General features: G+C 38.8%; 1 protein-coding gene across 9 annotated transcripts in view; it reads left to right on the top strand.

Moving 5' to 3' along the window:
• Positions 1 to 12,705, top strand: part of mcf2l2 (MCF.2 cell line derived transforming sequence-like 2) — a 373,245-nt gene that overhangs the window by 115,826 nt on the left and 244,714 nt on the right. For all 9 annotated transcript variants that reach the window (XM_034180353.1, XM_034180346.1, XM_034180350.1 and 6 more), the window contains exons 12-14: positions 685 to 876; positions 2,088 to 2,274; positions 8,773 to 8,876. In XM_034180353.1, the coding sequence (XP_034036244.1) occupies positions 685 to 876; positions 2,088 to 2,274; positions 8,773 to 8,876 (483 nt within the window). The remainder of the gene's footprint in view (positions 1 to 684; positions 877 to 2,087; positions 2,275 to 8,772; positions 8,877 to 12,705) is intronic.

The following is a 12,705-nucleotide window of genomic DNA, read 5'->3' as shown; positions in this document are numbered from 1 at the left end:
AGAGTAATGTCTAAGGAGTATTTGTGCCAAATTTGGTGCTTGTATCACCATTTGAAGGATTGTTTCAGTTATCTGCTGCACGATTCCTCCCACATCCAAAGACATCCAGGTTAGGTGGATTGATAACTTTAAATTGTCTGTAGGTGTGCATGTGGTTGTGAATGTGTCACAGGGCCACATTTGTCTAAATGTGGCCCTGCGACAGAGTGGCGTCCTGTCCAGGGTGTACACCGCCTCACACCCTATGACTGCTGGGATAGGCTCCAGCCCCTTGTGACCCTTAATTGGAGTAAGCGATTGAAGATGAGTGAGTAAAATCAATGGAAACAAGTGTTTTTCACTTTCTTGTGTTATTCTTGTATTTTAATGTGTAATTGTTAAAACATTATTGTACTAATAATGTGCAGTTCTTATTCAAATCTTTGGTGCCTCATGCTGTACTTTGAGTATGTCCTATCAGGCCCTAGTGACATTGAAAACCAGTTCCTTCTTGCTATGAGGTGACACTGCTCTGCTGTTCCATGAACAGATTTCATCTCTCTCTCTCTCGCTATATATATATATATATATATATATATATATATATATATATATATATATATATATATATATATATATATATATATATATATATATAAACATACTTAACATATACTGTTTTTTGTGTCTCTGTCTGCTGTGCAGGTCAACCAGTGGTGCGAGTCCGGTATCTACCTTCTGGCCTCGCAGGCTGTCGATAAATGTCAGTCACAGGATGGAGCAGAGTCGGCATTGGCTGACATCGAACGCTTCTTGGAGACGGCTGAAAAGGATCAGCTGACTGAACTCAGGAACCTCCACAATCATTTTGAGGTTGTCCTGTCAGATGATATAAAGGTATAATGTGCAAAGAAACACATAGGGTTCTCTCAGAACACTTCATGATTTTTAACAGAATCACCACTTTTAATACTTTTACTTTTAGCAATGATCAACAACAATATCCCAGACAAAAACAGTCTTTATGGCCCATTCACGCTATGATGTGGCTGATGTAGCAGATTCTCAAAAATCTCTGTGAAACACTGGAGAATGCTCGCTCCAGGGGTCCACATTTCCTGTCTTCAATGCAGGTCGACATAACCGGAGAGGGTGATGTAGTGTGGTGCTCTACATTTGGTAATGCTACAGTGACTTACTGTTGGATGTTAAACTTTCACTGTCAGAGGGCAGTCACCTTGATAGTACACTCCGTAGAGCAGTAGCATGGCTTGGCGTAGCTGATCATTGATTCAACGTTTGAGATGTAGCCTATATAAACAATGCGATTGCGTCACTTGCTACTGGTGCGTCATTGAAACAGGTTCTACATATCCCTTCATATTTCTACATATTCCTTCATGCCCATGATATCCAGAGGAGGTGGTCAAGCCTCCAATTTTGACCAATGGAGGCCGACGGTGGCAGATGGAACAGTAACAGCGTACTAGTGTAGGTAACGTAGTGCCAGCAAAGCTCAACGCTCGCCAGCGTTTTAGCACGAACATCAAAGATTTTAAATGTTGAAAATTTTTGTGGGACCACGATGAACATCAGCGTTGCCCAATGGACATCCATTTAGCTCCTGCGGAATCTGACAGACCTTGTTGTTGGTCAATGTGAAGCAACTCCGTTGGAAAACACTGGGCTAATCATCAGAGTGTGAATGGGCCATTCATTTCCAAGTGAAAGCAGGTTTCCAATTTGTAGTTCTTATATGAAACTTTTTGAGTGGAGGATAAGTCAAACCATTGTCAATTAGATAAACTTTGAAACTATATATCATTCCACCAGGTTTGTTTCAACTTACACCTGCTGCATGCAAGTGTAAAAATGCTTTCTTGTATGTCACATCTTTTTTTAATTTTGACATTAAAGATTCTGTGTTTCAAACAAGGTAAAACATGACAATGTTCAGTGGAGTGATTTGTTTTTCTGGTGACTGCCAATGTTCCATTTCTTTTTCTTTTTTTTTTTGCAGGAATTATAATAATTGATGTATAAAGCAGAATTACAGAGTATTATTCTAAAAGTAAAAGAAGAATTGTCATTGAACTTTTGTTCTGCAGGCTAGTGTCCTGAAAGCACTGAAGCGGCTTGAGGATGTCCAGGAAATGTTTGAGAAGAGGCACGTCAGTCTTAAGAGGTTGTCAGCCAAACAAACGAGGCCTGTGCAGCCTGTCGCTCCAAGACCCGAGTCCTCTCCCAAACGGCCCACAGCAAAGAACCCGTCCAGAACAGCTGGGAGCCAGCAGCGTAAGTTTAGTGGTGTCATACCCGCTGGAATTATGTGGCAGATGGTGAACATGGTGTAACAGGTTGAAATTGCTCGTGCTTGTCTTGGCTGCAATCACGATTGAGCCCAAAATTTGTACAGTATTGTTGGTTAAGGGGTTGGGTGATGGTGTTAAACAGGGCATTTCAATTCAATTTATTTAGTTTATATAGCTCCATATCACAACAAAGCTGCTTTGAGGCGCTTCACGCAACCCCCAGAGCAAGCACACAGGCAACAGTGGTAAGGAAAAACTCCTTCTGATGATATTGAGGAAGAAACCTCAAACAGACCAGACTCAAAGGGGTGACCCACTGCTTAGAAAGTTCTAACAAAAAATGTTTACAATAGAGAACACATCAAATAAGAAACAGTGAATTGAAACCACCAGAGAATGAGAAAAACAAATATGTGGTATTTTGTCAATTTAGTTGTGATATTAGAAAAAAGAGCCACACAGTTACAGTAATAAGGCTAACAATGTAAATCTATAGAGTAACTACATGAATAAATTATTTTTTATAAGAAAGAAGTTGTTATTAAACAGCAAAGTAAATGAGAATTCCACAGTCATGTAAAAGTTGGAATTTTATTTGAAAATATTATGTTTGCATTTGAAGTTATTTTAAAAGAAAGATATTACAATAAAGACAAATTTAAGAAAATCTATACTGTAGGAATAAAGTCAGCACTGTGCAGTCATATCTATGCCACACTTCTCCAAAGCCCAAATCTGTCTGTTATATGTTAGTGAGCTATGATGTTTTATGTGATCAACTTTTCATTTTATTTTTAAATCAGAAATATAATCAGTCACATAGTTAGTGCAAACATAAAACTGCAAAGAAATTGTTGCACAACCATTATATATAATACCTGAAAAACAGAGGAAGAAAGAAGGAAATGTCCAATTACAAGTTTCCTAACAGGGCACAGGGAGCAATGACTCAAAAATTTTAAGTGAAATGAAAATTATAAGTTACAGATATTCCTTTATCTTTGCTTCTATTTCTTGCTATGCTGAAATGGTTCCAGCTTCAGCATCGTGTATTCTTGCTACTGATACTTCCATATTAATAATGTCAATATATGTATTAATCCATTGAGTTTTGGCGAGTGTGTGAGGTAGTTTCCAGCAGACAGCCAGCATCATTTAGGTTCAATGATACCTGACAAGAGTGTCCGTCTTTTTGCACCTGTTAGTTTCAATGGGATGGTCTCATTCAAAAATGACTATGGGGGAACATGGTACAGCTAAGCCCAACATATCAGACAGAGTAGGTCATACCATTCCCCAAAAATGTTTTTTTTTTTAACTTCTCTACAATCCAAGTACATATGTATAAATGAACCTAAGAGGTTATCTGAGCACAATGTGCAATTTGGCGATGTTAAATGTTTCATGAAGTAGGCTTTTCTTGGAGTGACTTCCTGTGAATATAGTTGAAATGTATCTGCTTGTGGTCTGGATTTTTAGAGGCGAGTACAATGGAGGGCCATCCTTTCCCAGTCAGGTAGTTTCACCTCAATGCAATGTTCCAGGTCCTTAGTCCAAACTTCTTTGTATAAGGTATTCCTGAGGAGTGAATATAGTAATTGGGAGACTACATGTCTTTTGTGACCACTGTTTCCCACAATGGAGTGTAAGACATGGGTGGTAAGTGGTGTATTCCATGGTACTCCATATGCTTTCATGGCAGAGCGCAGTTGAAGATATAGAAAAAAGATGAACCTGGTAAGTTGTAAGACTGTCTCAGGTCATTAAAGCTGCAAAGCCCATTGTCGTTACATATATCAGCAAATGTATGAACCCCTTTTGAGCTCCAGAGAGGATTTGAAAATGGGATCCCCCTAGTGAGAAGAGAATAGTTATTTAAAACTGGGCTTTTCATCTGCCATTTACATGTAATGTTAACTGCCGTCTCAGCCTGTCACCATACCAACAATGCATGACTCTTAATGGGGCCAAGGTGCAATTTAGCTTGTTTAAGAGGAACTGTTGAGTAGATTAGGTATTCCAATCTATGTGGCAATGCCAAATTACTCTCTATAGATTTCCAGCATGTAAATTGACAGTGGTCGTAAAACGAATGACCAGAAATACTGTTTAAAATTAGGAACTGAGTCCGCCCTCTGATTTATGGCACTGAGAAGCTGTCAATCCTCTTTGTGGAAATTTTCCACCCCAGATGAATCCATAGATCAAAGAGTGAATTTTGTCCCAGTAAACAGATCAGCTGTGGCAAAGGTAACATAGAGGAAAAGAAACAATTGGTACACATACTTGTAGTGGTTTAGGTAGATAAAATCATCTATCAAGATCTGATTCAGTTTTATTTTCTGTTCCTCAAAATTTATTTGCAATAGTAAGTAAGAAATGAAAAATTTCCACTCCCACTTAAATTGTTTGACAACAACAGGGATACATTGAGGAAAAGCACGAGGGACTGCTTCTGAATTCAGTGGAAAAAAATGCATATTTTGTCCAGTTAATTTATAACCAGACAACAAGCTGAATTCCTCAAACATATCCGAAACATGTTAATGATGTGGGAGTCCTATCAAGGAATAAAAGTATGTCATCAGCATATAGTGATAAGGAGTTGGAAGTATTACGAAAAGTAATTGGGGAGATAAATGGATATTGTCAGAGTGAGGAGCTCCAATGACAGAGCAAATAAGAATGGGCTTAAAGGAAAACTCAAGGCGACTTTTGAAAAAATAATGCAAATAGGATTTATCACTGCAGCTGAATTACTGTATAATAAGTTAATCAGTTTAATAAAATTATGACCCAATTGAAAACATTGTAGAACCTCCCACAAATAACCCCACTCAAGCCTATCAAAGGCCTTTTCTGCGTCAAGGCTCAATACAGCGCACGAGGATGCTATATCTTTGGCAGCATGAATAACATGAAGAAGCCGATGTACATTATCAGAAGCAAGCCATGTTTTTGTGAAACCTTTTTGGTCACAGTGAATTATTTTTGGTAAAATGGGGTTCCAAGTGGGAGTCCCGGGCAAATATTTTAATTTCTGTGTTTAGGATAGATAGTGGTCTGTAGTTGTTACATTTAGTTAAATCTTTTTGGGTTTTGGTTGTACTCCAAATAGAGTAGAATTCATATCATTGAAAAAGGCACCAGCATCAATAGAGCTATGTATCATGGCCAAGAGGTATTGCTCTAACTCCTCCCAAAAAGTGAGATAAAATTCTGGGGGGATCCCATCCTGGTGATTTGCCCTTTTTTCATTCCAGCCACAGCATTCTTAAACTCACTCAGTGTAATTGGTTGAGCAAGATGCTCAGCATCATCTTCACTAAGAACAGGAATAGTTAAACCTTGTAAAAAGGATTTACATTTATCTCTGTCCAGTATAATTTTGGATGTATAAAGACCAGAATGAAATTAAGAAAACTCAGCATTTATTTCTTTAGGGAAAGTATGTTTCTTCCTATTTGTACTAACCACTGAATTTATGGTAGCTATAACCTTTGTTTTACTGATCAGTTGTAAACTTCTGTCCAGGATTTTAATCTCCCCCAATTAACACGAAATGATGCCAGTAAGTCATTCAGAAGCTTCTTAAAACAATTCTTTCCTTTTCTGGAATCTTCTCAATTCAGTTTCAATTCAGTTCAGTTTAGTTTATTTTATTTGTACAGCACCAAATCACAACAATGCTGCCTCAAGGTGTGAGCAAGCACACAGGCAACAGTGGTAAGGAAAAACCCCCTCTGGTGATACTGAGGAAGAAACCTCAAGCAGACCAGGCTCAGAGGGGTGACCCACTGCTTAGGCCATTTTAACAGTTACAAGGTTTTTTGCAGATTCTACAAGAGATTCTTTACAAACTGAAGAAACAGAAGAGAAACAAAAACAGAGTACTTAATTGAAAAAAATTTGAAGTAGAGTCCATCTAGGGTCTCTAATACATAGGTAGCCTACTGACTCTTTTTAACCTTAGGGACACATAGTAGTCCTGTGCCCTGAGAAAACAGCGCATGGGCTGGTACGTAGGGTCTAATTAGGTCAGCTAGGTAGGAAGGCGCTAATCTGTGAATAATTTTGTATGAGCGAAGCGTAGCACAGCAGTGTGAAGCTTGCTCTATGATAGATGGAGGCAAAAACCGGAAATGGCACAAAACAAACCGGAAATGGCACCAAAAAAAAAAATCACAATCAGGAAATGGCACAAAAAATCTTCCCATAGGGGAAAAAGCCACAAACCGGACAACATTGTTGTAATAAGCCACAAACCGATGGTAGGTTCTGCAACAATTATTAAATTTTAAATTATTGTTTCACAATATATACACAGATAGTGAAGTGCTTCGCTCAATAATGTCAGCGACATCGAAAAAATTTTATGTGTGAAATACCAAGTGTTCCTATACTTTTGGAGGGCACAGTATCCTAACCTTATGATGAGTGCAAAATGAGTGTGGTATTATTACTGTTTTGTTTAAGAATGTTTAATTTTCACTGTTGCTGCACTTTGTGTGAAATCATAGTCATATCATATATCATATTGATATGACAATATTGAGATATGATAATTTGGCGTATTGTACAGCCCTACTGTCAACTAGCTGAAAACTTTGAATATTAATTTACATCTACATTTAAAAAAAAAAATGCTTAAAGCGACAGGGGGTTAAAAGGGCTGTAAATAGTGGTGTCGGGGGGTGGGGGGGGGGGTGGTGGAGCTCCCCCAGAAGCTGAAATACAAAAAATATATATATTTAAAAGGCTGAAAGGTTTTAGCCATGCTCATGCTCCACCAAAGCATTTACTAAAAAAAAACAATAAAAAAAAGTCTGAAGGACCTAAATGACATGGTGAGATGCTGAAGAGCTTTGCTCGTCATGTCCGCGACATATACATATAAGCTAACAGCAGAACCTTAAAATCAGACCTCACAGAGGCAGGATGCCAGTGAAGGGAGGCTAAAATCAGTGTAATGTGGTCAAAACGGTAAAATCAGCAGTGTTAAATTAACACTGACAGTCAACATATGGTCTTATTCTGGCCAGAGTAGGACCATATGTACACTGCCAGTGTTAATTTAATACTGTTAGTGTTAGTTTTACACTGGTGATTTTACTGTGAAACTTTATGCTTCCTGTCAAAACTGTGACAGCAGCATTTTGAACCAATTGGAGGCCACTAATGCTGGACTGTGGTAAAACAGAGAATAGAACATTGCAGTAGTGCAATCTAGAAGAAACAAATGTATGAATCAGGGTCTCAGCATCAACCATAGACAGGATGGAACATACCTTCCCTACGTTACGAAGGGGGAAGAACGCAGTCCTTGAGATTTATCTGATATGTAGGTCCTAATTTTGTCACAGTGATGTATGACGCACGAGTCTAAGTTAAGGGTTAACTGGTCAAATTGATGTCATTGTTTCACTGAACCAAGGACCATCATTTCAGTCATCTTTGAATTTAAAAGTAAGAAATTGCTGGACATCCAGCTTTTCACTGAAACAAGGCAATCCTCCAAAGTCTTGATGTGTATGAGATTACCAGCAGTTATTGGCATATACAACTGAGTATCATCAGCAAAGCAGTGAAAAGTAATCCATGAGATTGCAGTATAAACCCAAGCAGTGCTACGTATATAAAGGGAGAAAAGCAGGAGGTCTAAAACGGATCCCTGTTGAACCCTGTATTTCATCAGAACAAGGTTAGAGGTGATGTTATTGTACAGGACACAGTGAGAGTGACTGGTTAGGTAGGATGTCAACCATACAAGGACATTCCGAGCAATCCCAAAGTGTCAATCTTCTCAAATTCTTGCCTTCTCAACTGAAAAACTGAAATAGTAAAGAAAAACTGAAATAAGTCTAACTTGTAACTACTCAAAAAATTTTTTTATGAAAATATCACAGATATTCTAATCAACATCCCACACACACATATTGTTTGATCAAATGAATTATTCAACCATTTTCTATGCCCACTTACTCCAATTAAAGAACACCGGGGGCTATCCCAGCAGTCATAGGGCTTGTCAAATATAATATATGTATAATATATATATATATATATAATATATGCAGTGGATTAAAACTGAGTTTGAAAGTTTTTAGCTAAGGTGTATGTAAATTTATGTCCATATATGTATTGGAAAAATACAATCAATGTGTTCTTAAAATGCCACTTAACTGTTTCCAGCAGTGGTCTTAATTTTTTGTTGTATGAGAAGCAAACAACTTCATGTGACATTCACATCAGCAGTTCAAACCTTTTTTAAAAGTGAGAAGAAATGAAAGTGTGCAACACAATGTTGAAGAACAAAATGAAAACTCTTTCCAAACTACACACAAAAACTGAAAAGATATGAAAAAAATATGAAAAGATGCTTAAAATTTGCATTTATGTTAGTAGGAAGTTGTGAAGAAGGCTTTCTGAAAATAATCCAGATGCCGTGGGAAATCAGTTTATTTTTCTCACCTTTGCACAGCCCTTGTTCGCCGACCATCTGATAACTCCAACAGTGGGAAGCAACCAGCCGAAGTCAATCCCAACAAGAAGAAGAACATCCGGAAGGCCAAAGGTGGCATTAAGGTATTTCGTCTTTTACAGTGTCGTTTAATTTCATAGCAAGTCACGTAAAGTGCTTTTATTGTGTAATTATAATGGCCTTTCTGACTGTATGAGCTGTCGAGTTAATTAATGTTACCTCATTTGGCTTCCTAAATTATTTGAAATTTCTGCTGTAAAACCAAGTGGATATTAAAACTGCATGAAACTGTGACGTCACACTCTATTATAACTGGGACATATTGCTGAAACACCAACAAACTTTGCTGGCTTCATCTTCCAGTCTGTGCACTGCATTGCTTTGCACAAGTCATATTTTTTTTTGCTTGGTGTCAGAATTCTCAGGCAAAGCTCATCTGACTTGCAATTCTATGTAGTTTTAGTCAGATATATTTCTTTCATTACCTTTTGATTTAATATTTTTATTCAGTAGGCAGTAGGCTGCTGCTAATTTTAGTTGTACTCTGTTTTTGTTAACTATAGCAACCGAAATCTGTCAATATTTTGCCATTGTACTGTCTAGACAACAGTCTATGGGTTACCAAAGGAAAAACAAACGAGGAACATGCATGTGCCTTTATTGTGGCTAAATTAAAATGTAAGAAATCAGCTGAAAAAAGTGATCCTTGGCCCCTCTGCCAGATGGACTCATTAAAGGATAACATAAATTCATTTATTTTGTATACATGCTTATTCTAAATAAGGGTTACGGTTGGCCGGTGCCTATCCCAGACACACACACACACACACACACATATATATATATATATATATATATATATATATATATATATATATATATATATATACGTACAGTGCATCCAGAAAGTATTCACAGCACTTCGCTTTTTCAAGATTATGTTACAGCTTTATTCCAAAAGGGAGTAAATGTATTTTTTCCCTCAAAATTCTACTCACAGTACCACATAATGACAAAATGATTTTTTTTTTGTATTTTTTGCAAATTTATTAAAAATAAAATCCTAAGAAATCACGTGTACATAAGTATTCACACCTTTTGCTCAATCCTTTGGCAGCAATTACAGCTTCAAGTCTTCTTGAATATGATGCCACAAGCTTGGTGCACCTATCTTTGGGTAGTTTTTCCCATTCCTCTTTGCAGCACCTCTCAAGCCACATCAGGTTGGATGGGGAGCGTTGGTGCACAGCCATTTTCAGATCTCTCCAGAGATGTTCAATCAGATTCAGGTCTGGGCTCTGGCTGGGCCACTCAAGGACATTCACAGAGTTGTCCTGAAGTCACTCCTTTGATATCTTAGCTGTGTGTTTAGGGTCATTGTCCTGTTGAAAGATGAACCGTCACCCCAGTTTGAGGTCAAGAGCGCTCTGGAGCAGGTTTTCATCCAGGATGTCTCTGTACATTGCTGCATTCATCTTTCCCTCAATCCTGACTAGTCTCCCAGTTCCTGCCGCTGAAAAACATCTCCACAGCATGATGCTGCCACTGCCATGCTTCACTGTAGAGTTGTGCCTGGTTTCCTCCAAACATGACTCCTGGTATTCATGCTAAAGGACTGGCTTCCATCTGGCCACTCTACCATACAGACCGGACTGGTGGATTGCTGCAGAAATGATTGTCCTTCTGGATGGTTCTTCTCTCTCCACAAAGGAATGCCAGAGCTCTGACAATGACCATCGGATTCTTGGTGACCTCCCTGACTAAAGCTCTTCATCACCAGTCACTCGGTTTAGACGTGCCCAGCTCTTGGAAGAGTCCTGGTAGATCAGAACTTCTTCCATATATAGATGATGGAGGCCACTGTGCTCATTGGGACCTTCAAAGCAGCAGAAATGTTTCTGTACCCTTCCCCAGATTTGTGCCTTGAGACAATCCTGTCTCAGGGGTCTACAGACAATTCCTTTGACTTCATGCTTGGTTTGTGCTTCATGCACTATCAACTGTGTGACCTTATATGTAGACAGGTGTGTGCATTTCCAAATCATGTCCAGTCAACTGAATTTACCCCAGGTGGACTCCAATTAAGCTGTAGAAACATCTCAAAGATGATCAATGGAAACAGGATGCACCTGAGCTCAATTTTGAGCTTCATGGCAAAGGCTGTGGATAATGTACATGTGTACATGTGACTTCTTCATTTATTTTTAAGAAATTTGCAAAAATCTCCAAAAAAATTGACATTGTTATTATGGAGTATTGTGTGTAGAAATTTGAGGAAAAAATGAATTTCATCCATTTTGAAAAGATATAGAGAAAAAGTTGGGACAGTATGGAAAATGCAAACAAAGAATAACACAAACAATGCATTAATTCTTACATTTACTTTGATTTTTATTTCATTGCAGACAGTATTTCATGTTTTACCTAGTCTATTCCTGCATATGGCTCTGGAGTTACATGACAAAATTTGTTCCGAGGGGCATTGGTGCCCGTGCTTATCCCCAGAGTTGATGACTCCCCCTTGGCTAGAACACCAGTCTGATGCATGCCACTTCCCTAACCAAGGTGATACCCATTTATAGGTGATGAACTGAGACATTGCAAACACAGGGGATCAAACGTAAGTCTAAATATTTGTAGCTCAACTCCTTATCCCACTGAGAAACCTGCTCTGTGCACACAGACAGAGCTTTTCTAAAATTCTGATCTCTGCAATTCTTTGTAGCCCCATCACAAGGAGGTGAGAGTTCAGGTTCAATGTAGCCGCCCTGACACCGGTAGGGATTCATCATTCTGACACCAGGGGTAAAATGTACTTTAAATGAACTTTCTGCAGCAAAAGGAGGGTCTTGCTATTCCGTATGCCACCCTGGTGGTGTTTCGTGCTATGGTGTGATTTTCGTCTGATCTCATTAATTGGTTTACAGCGTGCATAATGTGGATGCACACCCCGGGGTTATTTTGCATTACTGACAAACAGGGTCTGTCTGTGTAGCGATAGTGTTGGTGTGTTAATCCATAAACCTTCTTCCATAATTGATGAGGGCAACACAGAGCTGAAAATCCTTTTTTTGGATGTCATGTTTCACTTTCCAGTCAAAGTCAGCCAAAACTAAAAGCTGAGCAAGTACTTTTGGTGTATTCTTTATTCATTCTGAGCATGTTAAAACTCTAATGAACTTTTTCTGAGTCATTAGTAACACTGTATAAGATGGGGATTTTTTTCTATGAGTTCCAGAATCAAATTCCATATACACTCAACAAAAATATAAACGCAACACTTTTGGTTTTGCTCCCATTTTGTATGAGATGAACTCAAAGATCTAAAACTTTTTCCACATACACAATATCACCATTTCCCTCAAATGTTGTTCACAAACCAGTCTAAATCTGTGATAGTGAGCACTTCTCCTTTGCTGAGATAATCCATCCCACCTCACAGGTGTGCCATATCAAGATGCTGATTAGACACCATGATTAGTGCACAGGTGTGCCTTAGACTGCCCACAATAAAAGGCCACTCTGAAAGGTGCAGTTTTGTTTTATTGGGAGGGGATACCAGTCAGTATCTGGTGTGACCACCATTTGCCTCATGCAGTGCAACACATCTCCTTTGCATAGAGTTGATCAGGTTGTCAATTGTTGCCTGTGGAATGTTGGTCCACTCCTTTTCAAGCCAGCGAATGTGAGCATTTGCCCACTCAAGTCGGTTACGACGACGAACTGGAGTCAGGTCGAGACCCCGATGAGGACGACGAGCATGCAGATGAGCTTCCCTGAGACGGTTTCTGACCGTTTGTGCAGAAATTCTTTGGTTATGCAAACCGATTGTTTCAGCAGCTGTCCGAGTGGCTGGTCTCAGACGATCTTGGAGGTGAACATGCTGGATGTGGAGGTCCTGGGCTGGTGTGGTTACACGTGGTCTGCGGTTGT

Source organism: Thalassophryne amazonica, chromosome 10 (assembly GCF_902500255.1).
Source record: "Thalassophryne amazonica chromosome 10, fThaAma1.1, whole genome shotgun sequence".
NCBI classification, from domain to species: Eukaryota; Metazoa; Chordata; class Actinopteri; order Batrachoidiformes; family Batrachoididae; genus Thalassophryne; species Thalassophryne amazonica.
Note: the sequence above shows the minus strand (reverse complement) of the source record. Positions and strands in the feature narration are given on the sequence as shown.